The sequence below is a fragment of the Bubalus kerabau genome, chromosome 5 (genome assembly GCF_029407905.1).
Source record: "Bubalus kerabau isolate K-KA32 ecotype Philippines breed swamp buffalo chromosome 5, PCC_UOA_SB_1v2, whole genome shotgun sequence".
Lineage (NCBI taxonomy): Eukaryota > Metazoa > Chordata > Mammalia > Artiodactyla > Bovidae > Bubalus > Bubalus kerabau.
The window spans coordinates 101,921,895-101,941,344 of NC_073628.1; the positions used below are offsets into that span (position 1 = coordinate 101,921,895).

Consider the following 19,450-nt stretch of genomic DNA (forward strand, 5'->3'; position numbering starts at 1 on the left):
GAGATGCCCGCCGGCCCCGCCCTCACCGCATCCGCGGCCCCGCGCCCCCAGGAGGAGGTGGAACGGGAGATCATCAAGCAGGAGGAGAACGTGGACCCCGACTACTGGGAGAAGCTGCTGCGGCACCACTACGAGCAGCAGCAGGAGGACCTGGCCCGCAACCTGGGCAAGGGCAAGCGCATCCGCAAGCAGGTCAACTACAACGACGCCTCCCAGGAGGACCAGGGTGCGTGTCTGGTGGGCAGGATCCTGCTGGCCGGGAGGACATCCCTGTGGCAGGAATTCCCGGGGCGGGAGAGAGTGGGAGCCGTGTGGAGTGGCTGAGCCGGGAGATGGTTGGAAGGCTTCTTGGAGAAGTGGGGCAGGTAGCTGGTGTGGGGTGTTGGGTTTTGCGGGGAACGAGATGGGTAGTGACTCAGTGACTTCACTGCTAGTGGTTTTAGTCAAGCCTCAGTTTCTCTATCTGTTAAATAGGGCCATTGATGGTATAAGGCCTGAGAATGTAGTGTGAGGTTGTAAGCGTGTTAAGGGAGCTGATAGGAAGTGCACGGTGGCTGTTTTCATCATCACTGTTATTGGGCTGGGTGTGAGGGGCCCCGGCGGGCTTCTGCTTAAACAGCCCACTCTGTGCCCCTCTTCCTGACCCCCCGACAGAGTGGCAAGACGAGCTCTCAGACAACCAGTCTGAATATTCCATTGGCTCTGAGGATGAGGACGAGGACTTTGAGGAAAGGCCGGAAGGGCAGAGTGAGTCAGGGCTGGTGACTCTGGGCTGGGGCCAGGCTGTGTGTTGGGGAGCTGATGATCAGGTTGGGGGTCCCGGGGGCATTGGAACCAGCATCCATCCTTTGGAGTAGGCCCCAAAGGGTCATGCTGTCTGGGGCATGTTGGGGGGTGGGGTGGGTCAGGACATCTCAGGCCCCTCTGAGGGCTTGTGGCGGGGCTGCTCCCCCAGGTGGACGGCGACAATCCAGGAGGCAGCTGAAGAGCGACAGGGACAAGCCTCTGCCCCCTCTTCTTGCCCGGGTCGGCGGCAACATTGAGGTGGGGCCCGCCTGCACCCCCACTTTCCCACTTCTCTTTCCTGGAATTTATCTCATCTTTCAGAGCAAAGAGCTTACCCCTGCTGCCCCCCTGGGGTGCTGAGGAGGGACAGGAGGGTTAGGGTTACACTGGGTCACATGCCAAGTGGAGGTGGGGGGCGGGGACAGACCCTTGGTCTGGGCTGTGCCCCTTTGGGTCCTGCCCCAGGTGGAGGCCCCCCCGTCTCCCCCTGCTTCCCCCCTGCTTCCCCGTCTCCTCCCCTCCCTGTGTCTTTCCCCTCAACTCTGAATTCCCTGCTCCCCCACCCCGCTGCCCGCCTTGCCCAGGTGCTAGGCTTCAACGCCCGCCAGCGGAAGGCCTTTTTGAACGCCATCATGCGCTGGGGCATGCCCCCCCAGGATGCCTTCAACTCCCACTGGCTGGTGCGGGACCTTCGTGGGAAGAGCGAGAAGGAGTTTAGGTAAAGGGGCCGAGGTGGTGGCCCAGGGTGTGGCCGCCTGCCTGGAGTGGGCAGGCTCCTCTGGACGGTCCAACACAGTGGGCGGTGTTACTGCCAGGCTGGGGGTGGCCAGAGAACTCACTGCTGTCTGATGTGTGGTAGCTGAAGTCCAGGCCTGGGCAGGGTTCCTGTGTAGAGAACGTGACCAGTCACCTCTGCCAGGGCAGCTGGTGTTAACAGAAGCACAGAGGATCTGGGTTCTCCAGGGGAAGGGCTGTCCCAGGAGGGTCCCCTGCCCAGGGCCCCTTCTGTTCTTCTCTGGGGCTTGACCCAGCAGGCCTGGTTGGGAGGCAGGTGATGGGTGACAATTCCAGCCAGGAGGTCCCCCGGGGTCCTGCCGGCCCCCCACTCCCTGAGCCCCAGTCCCCCCCACCCCAGAGCCTATGTGTCCCTCTTCATGCGGCACCTGTGTGAGCCGGGGGCTGACGGCGCGGAGACCTTTGCGGACGGCGTGCCCCGTGAGGGCCTCTCCAGGCAGCACGTGCTCACGCGCATTGGGGTCATGTCACTAGTTAGGAAGAAGGTGGGTGAGTAGCCTTTACTGGGCTTTTCCTGGTGGTCGCCCATGGCCTGGGTGTGCCCCAGGGGGGGGTCAGCGGGCAGAGAGCAAGCGCTTGGCTGTCCAGGGTCTGAGTCAGCTTAGAGGGATGGACCCAGAATGCATCTCTGGGTGGGGAAATGGGCGGTGGTGGGGAGGGGACTGGAGGCCAGGATGACACGTGGGGATGGGTGGGGGAAGGGCCTGGCATGGGGGTCTGCGGTCAGCCTTGGGTGGAGTCAGCAGCCACCCCAAGCCAGGGACACCCCCAGTCCTGTCGGCCACCCTGAGGCCCTCACATATGAGCTGTGACCACCTCCCTCCTGCCTCGCTCCCACCTGCCCAGGTTCAGGAATTTGAGCACGTCAACGGGAAGTACAGCACCCCGGATCTGATCCCCGAGGGGCCCGAGGCCAAGAAGCCGGGCGAAGTCATCTCCTCGGATCCCAACACACCAGTGCCCGCCAGCCCTGCCCACCTCCTGCCTGGCCCTCTGGGCCTGCCAGGTCTGGACTCCAATGAGGAGGGGCGGGCACCCAGGTCATGGCAGGTGGCGAGGCCCCAGGAGACCCCATGTCCTCCTCACACCTCACCTCCACAAAGCTTCTAGCTGAAGAAGTATCACTCCCCTAAGAGATTTTCTTTTTAATGACAGCTTTGAAATGTAGTTCACACACCACAATATTCAGTCTTTGCGTGCGTGCTAAGTCACTTCAGTCGTGTCTGACTGTTTGCGGCCCTATGAACTGTAACCTGCCAGGCTTCTCTGTCCATGGGATTCTTTAGACAAGAATACTGGAGGTTGCCATTTCCTTCTCCAGGGGATCTTCCCAACCCAGGGATTGAACCTGCGTCTCTTATGTCTCCTGCATGGGCAGGCGGGTTCTTTACCACTAGCGCCACCTGGGAAGCCAAAAGCCTTTAAAAGTATATTAGCCAGTTGTTTCTAGCATATCCATAGGATTGTGCAACCATTGCCTCTGATTCCAGGGTGTTTTCGTTAACCCCCAAAGAAACACATGCTCAATAGTAGTGACACCCCATTCCTTCTCCTCATGTCTGTCCCTGGCAACCACTGATCTTTCTGTCTCTATGGGTTTGCCTATTGCGGACATTTCATGTAAATGAAGTGCACCGTGTGGCCTTTTGTGCCCAGCTTTCACTAGCATGTGATGTATTCCAGATTCATCCAGGTTTTAGGGTATCAGCACTTCATGCCTTTTTGTAGCTGAATAATATTTGATTCCATTGTTTGGATCCACCACATTTCGTATATCCATTCATCAGGTGATGGATTTTGGGTTGTTTCTACCTTTGGCTATTGTGAATAATGTGGTGAGTAACATTGCTTTGAACTTTTGTGTTCAGTTGGAAATAGGTGTTTTCATTTCTCTTGGGTGTATAGGTAGGAATAGAATCGCTGGGTCATCTGGTATAACATTTTGAGGAACTGCCAAACTTTTTCACAGTGACTACACCATTTTATATTCTACCAGCTGCATATGAGGTTCCAATTTCTCCACCTCCTGGCCAGCACTTATCTAACTTTTTGCTTATAGCCATCTTAGTGAGTGTGAAGGGGGAGTCTCATTGTGGTGTTTTATGTACTTACTTATTTTTGGCTGTGCTGGGTCTTCGTTGCTGCTTGGGCTCTTCTCTAGTTGCAACGTGCAGGCTTCTCACTGCAGTGGCTTCTCCTGCTGTGGAGCACGGGTTCTCGGGCTTCAGTGGTTGCATCATGTGAACTCAGTAGTTGCGGCTCTCGGGCTCTAGAGCACAGGCTCAGTAGTGTGGCACACAGGCTTAGCTGCTCCGATGTATGTGGCATCTTCCCAGACCAGGGATCGAACCCGTGTCTCCTGCATTGGCAGACAGATTCTTTACCACTGAGCCACCAGTGAAGCCTGGTGGATTTGATTTCCATCTCTGGTGGCTGAAGATGTTGAGAATCTTTTCATGTGCTTCTGAGCTTTTTGTGCATCTTCTTTGGAGAAACGTCATTTCACATCCTTTGCCCTTCCTTAATGGGTTATTTGTCTCTGAGTGTCTTTTTGGTGATCTGTGTGTTTATCTGGGTAAAACATCTTCTTCCTTGTTGTACCCCTCAGGCCTGGGGCATCCTGCCTGTCCCAGGTGACAGGTGAGGCCCTGAGAGCCTCAGCGCCTCTGAGGACATCCTGCTCCTGGGCACAGGTGTCCTCTGGAGGTGGACATGCCTAGTTTTCTTCCTGGCCATCTCCTGGAGGAGATGGAGAAGGCCCAGCCCTCCCCGGAGCAGCTTAGCCCATGAGCTCTGTTTTCTCATCTGTGATATGAAGTTGGGTAGTGACCACCTCCCAGGGCTCCTCAGAGCATGTGGGCCACTGGCCCTTGGCAGTGACTCAGCGTGGAAGACGCAGGTGGCCAGCCAGCCAGCCTGAAAGCCAGGACCACAGCTGGGCCATGCTGGCTCCCAGTGGGGCCTCCACCCACCTCACCTACTGCTTCCAGATGAGAGGCCCCCACAGCCTGTAGTTCTGTTCTGTTGGCCCCTGGCTTTGACCTCACTGGGCCCAGGGTCCTCTAAGACTCCCCACATTGCAGGCCTGGCCCAGGCTTTTTGGCTTCCCTGGTTCACCTGTCCTTCTGCAGGTGCCTGGCCCAGGTTCCTCTCTGACTCCCCATTTCCTGGCCTTCTCCCTCCTCCCACCCCAGCCCACCTGTCTCACCCTTCTCCCTTGTTCTTTCAGACAAAATGGAAGCCCCACTAGGCTACATGGATGAGAAGGAGGTGGGGGTGCAGAAGCCAAAGAAGCCCCCAGAAATCCAGGTAGAGAAGATGCCAGTGTCTGGGCCCCTGTGGGTGTGGGGTGGGGGCTGGGTCCAGGGACCTTCTCAGGTCTTGCCCTTGGCAGCTGTAAGCCAGGCCTCCCTCCCGGCTCCAACTTTGAGGCCCCAGGACTGGAGCATAGTTGAGAGCAAGCACTGGGAACCAGACAGTGGGTTCTAAGCCCAGGGCCCCTTCCCTGGCTCCTATTGAGGTCCAGGCCCTGTAGCTCCTGAGTCTCTCCTCCCTAGGCCCTGCCAACTGCCCTGGACAGAGTGGAGGGAGAGGACAAGCAGGAGAGCTCCGATGGCAAGGAAAGGGCCCGAGAGGAGCGACTGGAGGAGATGGAGAAGGCCCAGCCCTCCCCGGAGCAGCTGCCGAAAGGTGCGGGCTCCCACCCTGATGGAGTGTGGGGCCTGTCTCTCCCTGGCTGGGTGGGGGCCATGCACTGCTGGGTCCTAGTGCCGCAGGGCCCAGGATGAGGCGAGAGCCAGGGGCTCGGCTCTCTGGGCTCAGTTCTTTGCATGTGGGCTTTTCCTGCTGTACACATTGGAGGTTATTGGGCTACATCTTATTAGTGATTAAAAAAAACCCCACTATTTGGCTACACCAGGTCTTCATTGCAGCTTGTGGGATCTTTAGTTGAGGCATGCGAGCTCTAAGTTACGGTATGTAGGATCTGTTCCCTGACCAGCGATTGAACCTAGGGCCCCTGCATTGGGAGCGTGGAGTCTTAGCCACTGGATTTCCAGGGAAATCCCTGTTAGTGAGTTCTGAATCAATCACATTGTAGTCTGAACACATGTGTCTGTATGATACTGAAACCTTTTCTTGCTTCATGTGGTCAGATTTTGTAAATGCTCATGTGTGCTTGAAAAGAATATCTATTCTTTTATTGCTGGATGTAAGGTTCTAAATATGTGCACTAGATCAGGGATCCCCAAACTCCAGGACCTAATGCCTCATGATCTGAGATGGAGCCTTATGTGATAATAATAGAAATAAAGTGAACAGTAAACGTAATGCTCTTGAATCATCCTCCGGGTCCATGGAAAAATATGCTTCCATGAAACTGGTCCCTGGTGCCAAAAAGACTGGGGACTGCTGCATTAGATCGTTGCATTGTTCAGATTTTTTATATCCTTACTCATTTTTGGTTTGCTTTGATCAGTCAAGTCTGAGAGGCTTATGTTAAAATCTCTGTGATTGTGGGTTAGTCTCTGTTCTCCCAAGGCCAGATTTGGCTTTAGTGTGGGATTGGGTTGTTAGGTGCATATTGGTTCAGGTTTTTTCTGATTTTCTGGTGAAGTGTTTATTTATTCTGTAATAACCTTCTTATTCCTCCTGATTCTTTTTGCTTTAAGGTTTATTTAGGCTTAAATGGATTGAGCTTACTTTTGGGTTTTCCTGGTGGCTTAGATAGTAAAGGGTCTGTCTGCCATGCAGGAGACCCAGGTTTGATCCCTGGGTCAGGAAAGATCCCCTGGAGAAGGGAATGGCTACCCACTCCAGTATTCTTGCCTGGAGAATCCCATGGACAGAGGAGCCTGGCGGTCTACTGTCTACAGGGTTGCAAAGAGTCAAACATGATTGAGCAACTAACGCTTTCGTTTTCTTTCACTGAGCATAGTGTTTTCAAGGTTCATCTGTGTTGTAGCATGTATTGGAACTTCATTCCTTTTTGTTGAGTATATTCTACCCTGTGGATACACATTTTATTTTTCCATTCATCAGTTGATGGGTTTTGGGGTTATTTCTGCTTTTTGGCTATTATGAAGAATGTTGCTGTGAACATCCATGTATACGTATTTGTGTGGATAGGCTTCAGTTCTCCTGGGTATATACCTAGGAGTGGAATTGTTGGATCGCTTGGTAACTCTCATATTTGGGGGACCTACCGGATTGCTTGCTGCAGTGGCTACACCACTTTACATTCCCACCCACAGTGCCTAGGGTTCATTTCTCCATATCTTTGTCAACACTTGTTATTATCTCTCTTTTGGATTTTAGCCATCCTAGTGGGTGAAAAGTCATAGCTCAAGTGGTTTTGATTTGCATTTCCCTTGTGTGTAAAGATGTTGAGTATCTTTTCAAATGTCATTGGCCATTTTTATATCTTTGTTGGAGAAATGTCTTTTCAGATCCTTTGTCCATTTTTCCATTGGGTTATTTATCTTTTTGTCATTGAGTTATAAGGGTACTTTATAATACATGTTCCATATCAGACACATGATTTGCAGGTATTTTCTTACATTTCTTAAGTTTTATTTGTATAATTGAGTTTTAGGTTTACCTTTTGTAAATAATATATGGTGGGAACTTATTTTAAATCTAATCACAGAATCTCTATGTTTTAGTCAGCAATTTACTCTCTTTACATTTATTGTAATAGCTAGCTATCTGGATGAATTTCTGTTCTTATTTTGTGCTTTATATCACCCTGGCCTTTTCTTTTTTTTTTCTCTTAACATCTTTTGGATTGATCAGAATTTCTTTCTATTTCCCCCTTTCTTCTCAACTCCTTTGGAAAGTTTGCAGTCAATTCTATTTTGTATTCTTAAATTTTTAACATGTTGCCTCCTGAATATTATAAGGACTATAGGCAACTTCATCTCCCACGTGCTGTTACTTATTTCTAAACTATAATCCTTATTTAGATTTTCCCACCCTCTTAACAATTTTGTGTTTTCTAGTATGTTCACTGTTGCTTTGTTCAATGTCCTTCTTCCCAAAATATACCCTTCAATGGTGCTTCCAACAAATTTCTGTGGACGGCAAATTTCTCTCATTGTATGTTATTTTTCCTTTATATCTTATCGTATTTTTCTTGAATAATAATTAGCAAAATTCAAGGTGGGTTAGGAGTTTTCCCTCAGCACTTTGAAGATGTGATTTCTTTTGTATTCTGACTTCCATTGTGCTGAGAAGGCTGCTCTCAGGGTTATTGCTGCTCCTTTGTAAGAAACTTGCCTTTCCTATCTTTCCTAACATGGTAAGACCATTTTTAAGACTTTATCTTAGTCTTTGGTCTTGAATGGTTTTACTACAATGAAATTTTTACTTATCCTGCTTGTGACTGACTGTGATTCTTAAAGTTGAGTATTGTGTCTTCTATTGATTATGGGCAAATTCTCAGTCATTCCCTCCTTGAATGTTATCTTTCCTCCCATTAAGTTTATTTTCTTCTGGAATTCCTTTTACTCATTTATTCATTCATTATCCAACAAATATGTTTTGAACACCCACTGTGTGTTGGGAGCTGTCCCAGGCATTGGGGACATAGACAGTGAACCAAAGCCAAAGCCTTCGCATAGAATTTGTATTGTACTGGGGGACCCAGGTGATCAGCAATAGACACAAGTAGATCTTGTTTAACAAAAGGCTCCAAATTCAACAAAGAAATGAAAGCAGGTACAAGATTTGTTTCTCTGCAAGGCTTTTTGAATCACCCTCAGATCTAGCTTCAGTTTTTACTTTCTTCATACAGCTGTTTTTAACCTATTTGTACTATTTTCTATGGTTGTGCAGTGAATTATTACACATTTAGCAGCATGAAATGACACCCATGTGTTAGCTCATGGTTGCATGGGTCAGAAGTCTGTGGTGGTGTGACTGGATTCTCTGCCAAGGGACTTGCAAGATTGAAGTCAAGGCATTGACTGCACTGAGTTCTCATCTGGAGGCCTGGGGGAAAATCTACTTCCGTGGTCATTCTTGTTGGCTAAATTCAGCTCCTTGGGGTTGGAGGACTGAAGCCCTCTTCCCTTGCTGGCTCTCAGCGGGGCCCCGTTCTCAGCATCTAGAAACTGCCTACGTTTCTTGCCATGGGGCTTATTCCGTCTTCAAGCCAACAGTGGTACACCAATCCCCACCATGCTTCAGATCTCTGATGTCCTTTTCTGTGACCATTCAGAGAAAACCCTGCTTTTAAGGGGCTGGTGTGATGAGGTCATGCCCACCTGGATCAGATCAGATCAGATCAGTTGCTCAGTCATGTCTGACTCTTTGCGACCCCATGAATCACAGCACGCCAGGCCTCCCTGTCCATCACCAACTCCTGGAGTTCACTCAGACTCATGTCCATCGAGTCAGTGATGCCATCCAGCCATCTCATCCTCTGTCGTCCCCTTCTCCTCCTGCCCCCAATCCCTCCCAGCATCAGAGTCTTCCAATGAGTCAACTCTTCACATGAGGTGGCCAAAGTACTGGAGTTTCAGCTTTCGCATCATTCTTTCCAAAGAAATCCCAGGGCTGATCTCTTTCAGAATGGACTGGTTGGATCTCCTTGCAGTCCAAGGGACTCTCAAGAGTCTTCTCCAACACCATAGTTCAAAAGCATCAATTCTTTGGTGCTCAGCCTTCTTCACACATCCAACTCTCACATCCATACATGACCACTGGAAAAACCATAGCCTTGACTAGACGGACCTTTGTTGGCAAAGTAATGTCTCTGCTTTTGAATATGCTATCTAGGTTGGTCATAACTTTCCTTCCAAGGAGTAAGCGTCTTTTAATTTCATGGCTGCAGTCACATCTGGAGTGATTTTGGAGCCCAGAAAAATAAAGTCTGACACTGTTTCCACTGTTTCCCCATCTATTTCCCATGAAGTGATGGGACTGGATGCCATGATCTTCATTTTCTGAATGTTGAGCTTTAAGCCAACTTTTTCACTCTCCACTTTCACTTTCATCAAGAGGCTTTTGAGTTCCTCTTCACTTTCTGCCATAAGGGTGGTGTCATCTGCATATCTGAGGTTATTGATATTTCTCCTGGCAATCTTGATTCCAGCTTGTGTTATAATCTCTGTCTTTTAAGGTCACCAGAAGGCCCTGGCATCCCACTCCAGTACTCTTGCCTGGAAACTCCCATGGATGGAGGAGCCTGGTAGGCTGCAGTCCATGGGGTCGCTAAGAGTTGGATATGACTGAGCGACTTCACTTTCACTTTTCACTTTCATGCATTGGAGAAGGAAATGGCACCCCACTCCAGTGTTCTTGCCTGGAGAATCCCAGGGACGGTGGAGCCTGGTGGGCTGCCGTCTATGGGGTCGCACAGAGTCGGACACGACTGAAGCGACTTAGCAGCAGCAGCAGTGCCTTGTCACATGACTTGCTCGGGAGAGTAGAATCCATCACATTCACAGTTCCAAGGATTATATACAAGGCTTGTACTCCAGGGGCAGGAAGTGTGGGAGGACACCTTAAAAATATGCAGTAAAATGTCTAATATATTAGCGATTGTGTATTTCATTTCTAGAGTTTTTAATCTAGCTTTTTCTGCTTCCTTTTTTTTGGACTTGTCTTTTCCTATGTATTCTCTTCCTTCTCTGTCTGGCTGATGGATATTGTTTTCTTTTTTAACAATTCTTATTTATTTAATTTATTTCTTTTTTGGTTGCACTGGGTCTTCGTTGCTGCACACAGGCTTTCTCTAGTTGTAGCAAGCTGGGGGTTCTCTTCATTGTGGTGGATGGGTTTCCCATTGCAGTGGCTTCCCTTGCTGCAGAGTACAGGCTCTAGGGCTCGAAGGCTCTAGTGGTTGTGGCTTGTGGGCTCTAGAACACGGGCTCAGTAGTTGTGGCCCATGGGCTTTAGTTGTTCTGCAGCGTGTGGATTCTTCCCAGACCAGGGATCGAACCTGTGTCTCCCGCATTGCCAGGTGGATTCTTATCCACTGTACCACAGGGAAGTCTGGGTATTGTTTTCTGAGTTTCATTGGGGTACATCTTCATCAGGGATTGTTTTATCCTTGAGAAGCCATGTCACTTGGGTAGCAGGAATGTCCCCCTTTCTGTTTCCAGAACTCCGGGGCCTCGTGGTCTGACTGGTGGCCTGGCTGGTCTGGGGCCAGCCTTATGGCACAATGCAGATTCTACAGCCTGCACACCTGTGTGTTGGGTTTGGCTCCTCACTGGAGACTTTCTGACCCTGGACTCCACATGGGAGCCAGGCCTCCACAACTTGGCCATGAGCTGGTGGATGACACTTTTCCTCCTTTGCAGAGGCATAGTGGTTGAAGAGTGTTAGTTTTTGTATTTAATTCCAGTTTTCTGCATCTTTGGGGCCTTGCCCTTCCTGTTCAGTGTAGAGACACAGCTGGAGTCCCCCAGGCCTCTTTCTGGTGTCCACTCACCCCCAACCCAGGACCCCAGTGCATGCGTCTTGAGCTTTTAGTTTCCCTTCGTTTATAGAAAGTGAAAGTGTTAGTCGCTCAGTTGTGTCTGACTCTCTGCAACCTTATAGACTGTAGCCCGCCAGGCTCCTCTGTCCATGGAATTCTCTAGGCAAGAATACTGCAGTGGGTTGCCTTTTCCTCCTCCAGGGGATCTTTCCAACCCAGGGATTGAACCTGGGTCTCCTACATCGCAGGTGGATTCTTTACCTTCTGAGCCACCCAGGAAGTTCCGTCTTCATTTATGGCACCTGATAATTTCCTTTAGTTTTGTGAGCACACCTATGTTTTTTTTTTTAATGTGATAGGTTTTGCCTGACATTTCTGGGTGTCTGTAAGAGGTGTTGTGTGTTGATGAAGGCCTGACGTGTTGCCAGAACTTTGAGTCCTCTGGTTGTCACTACCGTAGAGAGGGTCTGGGGACTGTGCCTTGAGAGAAGTTTGGGAGAGACTGCTGCTGAGATGGGTGGGTGGAATGAGGCCCCGTCCCCACCTGCCTCCCCAGTGGATCCTCCCAGATGCTACCTGTTGGACTCCCGAGTAAGATGCTAGGGTGGATTCTGTGAGTGGCTACAGTACTATTGGGAAGCCACCAGCCCAGAGTCCCCGCTGCCCTCTGGACCCCTCCCCCTCTCTGAACACCTTTTATCTTGCAGAAGAAGTGCTTCCTGAGAAGGAGAAGGTTCTGGACAAGCTGGAACTGAGCTTGGTTCACAGCAGAGGCGACAGCAGTGACTTCAGGCCAGGTCTGGGGCTCTGGACTTCGCTCTGTCCCATGTCCTCCTTGGTCTCTTGAAGGAGCCACGAGGAGCCTTCTGAGCCTCCCCTTGGCCCCAGGCCCTGATTAGAGCTGCTGCATGGGAGCCTGGACTTGCCAGCCCTCGGAGGACAGACCCTCTACCTCCTATCTCCTGACCCCTCCTGTGGCCCTGGCCACCACTAGGAGGAAGGAGAGCTGGTCACAGAGTTTGGCCTGGAGCTTTGGGGTTCAGCTGGCAGCCTGTGTCCTTCTAAGTGTTGGAATGTTCTGGAACAGTTGCCCCCAGATCAGAGCCCTGAGGCAGCATTGCCATCCTTCAACATAAGCTACATTTTCACAGTCCCCCCCGCCCCGCCCCATTTTCCCAGGTGGTCCTGACTTGGTGGTGGAGGGGCACCCAGGCCCAGAGCAGCCCTCCCTGCTCAGGACAGAGAGAGGGTCCTGCTGATTAAAACCCTTGGGGGCAGTGAGTCCCTTGCGGGTGGGGAGGTGTGTTTCCCTCTTGCCTCGGGGTCCCCAGTGCTTGGTGGAGCGAGCCCTCCCCCCGGGCACTGTCTTTGGGGTAGACGAGTGAGCATGGATCTGTCCTCCCCCAGATGACACCAAAGCTGAGGAGAAGGAGCCGGTTGAGACCCAGCAAAATGGTGACAAAGAGGAAGATGAAGAGGGGAAGAAAGAGGACAAGATCGGGAAGTTCAAGTTTATGTTCAACATTGCAGACGGGGGATTCACAGGTATCGAGGGTGAGGCCATGGCAGAGAGAGCTGCAGGCTTCCTGACCGTGGGTCCCAGGAATCTGGGCGGATGGTTGTTTGATACTAATGTGTGAATGGTTGACAAAGTCCACGGTATAACCTTTCCTAGTGGCACTGGAACACTGAAGTGCTCGGGGTGGGGGTGGTGAGGGAGAGGCTTACTCAGGCCCACCCCTATGCGGGACGGGGGCACCTCATCCTGCTTCCCTCGGCTGGCTTCCCAGAGCTGCACACACTGTGGCAGAACGAGGAGCGTGCGGCTGTGTCCTCGGGGAAAATCTACGACATCTGGCACCGGCGCCACGACTACTGGCTGCTGGCGGGCATCGTCACGTATCCTTGGCCACGCCACGGGGCAGGGCTCCGGTCTGTCCCTCTGTGGGCCTCAGGGAAGGGTGTGGGGCTGGTGGGGGGCGGAGTCTGGGCTGGTGCTCCTGACCAGGTACCAAGGACCCTTTCCTGGTGGTGGTGATGACGACACTGACTGTGATCATAAAGGCAGCTTGTCAGTACTCACTCCATCCTCACAGCAGCCTTCCCGAAGGGTTGCTACTGTGATCCCCATTATATGGAGGAGGCAGTGGGTGCTCAGAGAGGCCAAGTGACTTGCTCAGGGACACACAGCCCTTCCATCTGACTCTACAATGAATGCTGCTAATTCCTACCTGGTCCAGACCTCACCTCCTCTCAGTGATGACACCTGAAGGGTGCTTCACCATTTAGGAGGGCTTTTATTCATTTGTTCATCCTTCAATTCCATCTTTATTGATGATCTACCATGTGCCAAGCATGGAGTATGCAGCCATGAATGAAACAGCCCCAAATCTCTGTCTAGCCAGAGCTCATATCCAACTAGGGGTAGATGGTGAAAAATATAAATTAGCAAAATGTGGGGCTCAGTGAACATGAAAAGGTGGGGGTGAGGCAAACGGAGCTTTGGGGGTGTGGGTTGTGTTTAATGTGGGAAGGTCAGAGAAGGTGATATTTGAGTGCAGACCTTCCAGAGACAAGGAGAGGGACACACTACCTGGGGAGAGCCCCCCAGTAAAGCCGGCCTTGATGACAGTCTCGAGTGAGACTAGTCATTATAATGAGAGGTGGAAAGTTGTAGGTCAGGAGTCAGCAGATCTTTCCTGGGAGGGATCCAGGAGTGGACATTTCGAACTTCACAGAGGACTCCTCCACTCTGCCAGGGTAGCAAAAGTAACCACAGTACGTAAACCAACAAGCATGGCCATGTTCCAATAAAACTTTATTGACAAAACCAGGCTGTGGGCTGGATTTGGCCTGCGGGCCACAGTTTACTGAGGTTACATTGCTTGGAGCTGGAACTTTCCTGGTGGTTCAGTGACTTAAGATTCTGTGCTCCCAGTTCAGGGGATGAGGGTTCAATCCCTGGTCAGGGAACCAGATCCCACATGCTGCAACCAAGACCAAGTGCAGCTAAAGAAATAACACACACAGTGTTAAAAAACAACAAAAAAAAGATGCTTGGAGCCAGCTTGCTTGGGTTCAGATCCCGACTTGGCCCCTCTCTAACTGTGGGCCCTTGGCAAGAAAACTTCGTGGTGTTTCTTTGTTCCCTCTGGCTGCAGGGGAGGCCCCTTCCTTGCCTGTCCCTGGCTCTTTGGTGCTCCTTGGCTCATAGCTGCATCATTCATCTCTGCCTCTGTTGTCACAGGGCCTTCTTCCCTGGGTATCTCTTTGTCTGTGTCCAAATTTCCTCCTCTTATGAGGACCTCAGTCACTGGATTGGTGCCCACTCCACCCCAGGATGACCCTTTCTTAATTCAATTAATTGATTTGATTAATCTGCAAATGCCCTATTTCCAGCTAGGGTCACAGCACAGGTGCTGGGGGTTAGAACTCGGCTGTCTCCACTGTCTGGATTTGGGGGATGAAGAAGTTTATCTGGTGAAGCCTCAGGCCCTGCCTGGGCCCCTGGGGGCCCCTGTCAGTGTCCGCTGATTGTCAGGTCACTGTCACCCACACAGTCCTCTTGCAGCCAAGGTTAATGCCTGTCTGGAAAGCGCAGAGCCAAGATGCCAGACCCTAGGCTGGTTCCCCCTCACCCCCTCCCTCCACCCCATGGCCAGGTTTGCCCTTAACGGCCCCCCACCTAGGCATGGCTATGCCCGCTGGCAGGACATCCAGAACGACCCGAGATACATGATCCTCAATGAACCCTTCAAGTCTGAGATCCACAAGGGCAACTACTTGGAGATGAAGAACAAGTTCCTGGCCCGCAGGTTCAAGGTCAGTCCTTGGCAGGGGCCAGAGGTTGAGGGTTAGGGGGCCACAAGAGGGTGGGTTATGGGAGGGCCTGGGGCAAAGAAACGAGCAAGCATTTCTTATATCCCGCCCATATATCCGGGTGTGGGCCAGACCATCCATGAAAGGGAATTGTTGAGTCAACCAACAGGTGCTGGCTCCTTGCTCTGAAGCCAGACCCCGTTGGGCGAGCGTCCCTGCTCTGGGTAATGGGTGCAGAGGATCCAGCTTCGGGAGGGCTCTGAGGGGTGGCCAAGACAGTGGACAGCAGCTGGGTGGGGAGGGGCTGTCTTCCTTCCTTCGTTTCTTTCAGAGCCCTGGCCGGTGGGAGTGGGTGCTGAGGGGGAGGCAGCCAGGCCAGCACTCGGTCCCTCCCCTCACCCTGACCCCCTCTCGCCCCACCCCCACCAGCTGCTGGAGCAGGCGCTGGTCATTGAGGAACAGCTCCGGAGGGCCGCATACCTCAACATGACCCAGGACCCCAACCATCCCGCCATGGCCCTCAATGCCCGCCTGGCCGAGGTGGAGTGCCTTGCCGAGAGCCACCAGCACCTGTCCAAGGAGTCCCTCGCCGGGAACAAGCCTGCCAATGCTGTCCTGCACAAGGGTGAGTGAGCCCATCCTCTGGAGATGGGCCCACACCTTGCGGCGCCCAGTGGCTCCTTGGCAGTAGGTGGGGGCGTGGGGCTGGGGATAGGACATCAGCCCCCAGGGCACCGCCTCCAAGCCAGGTGGGACAGACTGTCACCCAGCCTCTGCTCTTACCCTGCGGTAAAAGTGAGGCCCTTGCTTTTCTGGCCTTTGTCTGAAGGTCAGCGCGGTGTAGGCCCTGGGTGGGTGGGTGGGGGGGGTAGGTGATATAGCAGAATATTAAGTTGTACAGGCTTGTTTATTGAGCCCAGACAGTATGCTTTATTTCTATTTTTAAACTTCTTTTAGTGAAAGAGATAAGGACCCTTTAAAATTTTTTAGTTTTTATTGACTTATAATTGATTTATAATGTGTTACTTTCTGCTGTACAGCAAAGTGAATCAGTTATACATATAGATCCGACTCATTGGAGAAAACCCTGATGCTGGGAAAGATTGAGGGCAGGAGGTGACGGGGGTGGCAGAGGATGAGATGATTAGATGGCATCACCAACTCAATGAAAGCGAGTCTGAGCAAACTCTGGGAGATAGTGAAGGACAGGGGATCCTGAGCGTGCTGTAGTCCATGAGGTCACAAAGAGTCAGACACAACTGAATGACTGAACAACTCTATTTAGATTCTTTTCCTATATAGGTCATTACAGACTATTGAGCAGAGTTCCCTGTGCTGTATAGTAGGTCCTTATTGGTTATCTATTTTATTTTATTGTTTGAATATTTATTTGGCCGTGTCAGGTCTTAGTTGCGGCATGCAGGATCTTTGTTATGGACTCTAGTTGTGGTGTGTGGGCTCAGAGTTGTGGTGGGAAAGCTTAGTTGCTCTTTGGCATGTGGGATCTTAGCTACCCGATCAAGGATTGAACCCACATCCCTTGCCTTGCAAGGTGGATTCTTAACCACTGGACCACCAGGGAAATCCTTATTTTTTATATAGTACTGATATATGTCAATCCCAGTCTCCCAATTTATGTCAGTATCTTTAAACACATTGTCCCTTTACTCTGTAATATTTTTAAGTGGTGAGGTTTCTTATCTCATTTTAAAGTTGGGGACATTGATGCTTAGGGAGGTGAAGTAATTGCCCAAGGTCTCCTGGGATTCAGACCTTTGACCCTCGTCGTCCTAATCCCGAGAAAGTGCCCAGGCTGGTTAGGGGAGGGTGAGCCAAGCTGACCCCGAGGGCCCTGGACTCTGTGGCCCTGGCTGTTTGGGAGAAGTTTCTCGAGGCCGCTCTGCCCCTGGGCTTGGCCAGGGCTGCAGACCTCCCTGGTCGCCAGGAGGCTGGCCGAGGGCCCGGAGGGAAGCCTAGTGTTGAGTCAGAGCTCCGGGCTCTCATCTCTGCAGCCCTCGGGGCCCCGGGAGAAGCTGTTTGGAAAACGGGACTCTGGTCCAGCGGGCAGGTCTCTGATGTGTTTGCTGGGAGGGCTGAGTAGGGGGCGCCCCCTGGCGTCCGCTGCGCGGCGTGCAAGTCACACGGTAACACAGCCTTGTTAATAAGCACCGGCCTGGGCGTCCGCGTCGCAGCTCCTCCCCCTCCCTGCCTCCCTCCCCAGTCCTGAACCAGCTGGAAGAGCTGCTGAGCGACATGAAGGCGGACGTGACGCGCCTCCCCTCCATGCTGTCCCGCATTCCCCCGGTGGCCGCCCGCCTCCAGATGTCGGAGCGCAGCATCCTGAGCCGCCTGACCAACCGAGCCGGCGACCCCACCATCCAGCAGGTCAGGCTCGGAGCGCGCCCTGGGCCCCAGCCCCCCACGCACGCACGTCCTGGGCTCCCTGGGGCGGGACTCGGGCCGGTGCGGGACTTGGACCTTTAAACCTGAGTCCTTGCCTCCAGGGCGCTTTCGGCTCCTCCCAGATGTACAACAACAACTTTGGGCCCAACTTCCGGGGCCCTGGACCGGGAGGGATTGTCAACTACAACCAGATGCCCCTGGGGCCCTATGTGACCGGTAGGTGCCCGTCTGCTCCCTGGCGGCATGTGCAGGGGCGCCCGCGGGCCCCGCCCGCGTCCGCCGCCCCAGCGAGCCGAGCTTCCCTCTCTCTGCACAGATATCTAGCCGGCCCCGAGACCTCGCTCTGGTGCAGCGCTCTTTTCCAGCGGAGGTGAGGCCTCTCCAGGGACCTCGCGGTCCCTCTCCCCTCCATGGCTGCACCAGTCAGTCCCCACTCCCTGCGCTTATCCACAGCCCTGAATCTGGGGTCCTCTGCTGCCTCTTGGGGCTTAGGGGGTCTTGCCCTTCCCTGCTGGGGACCATCTTGGGGCCGGTGTGTCTTCCCAGGCTTCCAGACACTCCCCAGGGAGGCTGGGAGGTGGGACATGGTCAGGTACACGTGGGGATGCTCCGTTGCGTACACGCGTGTGTCTGTGTGCACATATGCAAGGTGCGTGCATGTCCGTGGTAGGGAGTCAGGGACCATTGCCCCCAGCCTGGAACCCTTTTCTGCCTGCACTTTCCTGCTGGGTGGTGGGCGCCCTGGGACATCACCCCCCCTCCCCTGGCCACGCCACCTTGTGCCCAGGACCAGGAGGGTGGCTCAGGGAGTGTGTGGGTCAGTGTCACTGGCTGGGAGATGGTTTTATTCGTGAGAAGCCACCAGTCCACTCTGGCCTCTTCCACCTGGCCGGCAGCCCCTTCTAAGCTCTCGGTCCTGGTAGAACCACTGCTTTAGGGAGAGGCCCTGGGGTGGGGGTGGTTTCCAGATGGGCCCTCCCAGGGGCCCCCGCCTGCTATGCTCCAGGTGTGGGCGGTCTGGGCTAGGAGCCCCTCTGGTTGCAGCTGGCTGTGACAGGTGGCAGTGGCGGCTCCAAGGCGTTGGGTGAACCCCCAGGGGGGATGTGAGCGCCCAGCTCTGTGACCCATGACCCGCCTCTTGCAGCCACGCCTGCCGGGCCCTCTGCCTGACCCCCACAGGAGAGAGAAGCTGCCGCCTTTCTAGAGCCAGGCCACCTGAGGACAGAAGGGGAAACTGAGTCATGCCATCACTGGGGACAAGACCCAGCCAGAAGTGCCACCTGCTCTTAATCCCAGTGTCCCCCACACCACCTTGGCTGGCTCTTCCAGGACGACTTCCTAGAAGAGATTTCGTTTCTTTGTACATCTTTTTGCACTTTCCTATCGAAGACTTGAACAAATTTGTCTTGATAAAAGTTGAGTGACGTGTGGAGGAGTCTGACCTGCAGCACTTAGGCCTCTCTCTGTGGACGGGCTCCGGACCTGAGGGAAGCTCCCGGGAGCCCAGCCGCCGCCCTGGACTCGGCCCGGTTGAGGAGGACGCGGCGCCCGCCCTGGACGCGCTGTGTGTGCCCCTCTCCCCCGTCCCGTCTGCACCGTGTGACTGCCTGTACTCTGACCCTGGCCCACCGGGGCCCCCCAGTGCCAGGTGGGTCAGAACTGGGGAGCTGCCCGGCCTGCAGGTAGAGACCTGGCTGGCATCCAGGCCAGGCCAGGCTGCGTCCTGCAAGACTGGAGACCACAGGTAATGTGTTCTCTCTGTGGGGGATAGGGCTCCATCGGCACGTGTCTGACCCTGACCCAGCCTGTCTCACAGGCCCCCTGGACTCTGTCGTCACCCGTGGAGGGTCTGTGGCCCCTGCCCTGTGTGGCAGGTCACAGCATGTGCTCCCCAGAGAGAAGAGACGGCAGGTGTCAGCCTGGGGGCTGCTGGGGCCTTGGTCTCAGGCAGCTGCGGGAAGGGGCTTACTCTCCTGCCCCAGATGTGGCTGCTGTCCCAACAGTGCTGAGAGTGGCCCCGGAGCCCCTGGTCCTGCCCTTTGCCCTGGGAGGCCCTTTATACCCACTCCCCATGTTGTCTTCTGGTGGCTGACACGGAGAAACCAGGCCAGCCGCCTGGAGCCTGGACTTATCCCTCCCCTGTCCCTGGAGAGGCCTTGATCCCAGCACTTGCCCCCTGGGGCAGGCCTGTGACAGCCCTCACTGTGTTCTTCAAAGGTT

The 19,450-nt window shown here is 53.3% G+C and overlaps 1 protein-coding gene across 1 annotated transcript in view; it reads left to right on the top strand.

Annotated features, from left to right (window-relative positions):
• Window positions 1-18,756, top strand: part of CHD5 (chromodomain helicase DNA binding protein 5) — a 68,249-nt gene extending 49,493 nt beyond the window's left edge. The window contains exons 26-42 of the mRNA XM_055583608.1: window positions 52-226; window positions 655-747; window positions 956-1,044; window positions 1,371-1,504; window positions 1,922-2,066; window positions 2,428-2,587; window positions 4,811-4,890; window positions 5,139-5,271; window positions 11,716-11,805; window positions 12,416-12,553; window positions 12,799-12,907; window positions 14,698-14,830; window positions 15,257-15,452; window positions 17,049-17,212; window positions 17,332-17,446; window positions 17,547-17,600; window positions 18,375-18,756. Of these exons, the coding sequence (XP_055439583.1) occupies window positions 52-226; window positions 655-747; window positions 956-1,044; window positions 1,371-1,504; window positions 1,922-2,066; window positions 2,428-2,587; window positions 4,811-4,890; window positions 5,139-5,271; window positions 11,716-11,805; window positions 12,416-12,553; window positions 12,799-12,907; window positions 14,698-14,830; window positions 15,257-15,452; window positions 17,049-17,212; window positions 17,332-17,446; window positions 17,547-17,554 (1,962 nt within the window). The 3' untranslated portion in view covers window positions 17,555-17,600; window positions 18,375-18,756. The remainder of the gene's footprint in view (window positions 1-51; window positions 227-654; window positions 748-955; window positions 1,045-1,370; window positions 1,505-1,921; window positions 2,067-2,427; window positions 2,588-4,810; window positions 4,891-5,138; window positions 5,272-11,715; window positions 11,806-12,415; window positions 12,554-12,798; window positions 12,908-14,697; window positions 14,831-15,256; window positions 15,453-17,048; window positions 17,213-17,331; window positions 17,447-17,546; window positions 17,601-18,374) is intronic.
• The last annotated feature ends 694 nt before the right edge of the window (window positions 18,757-19,450 follow it).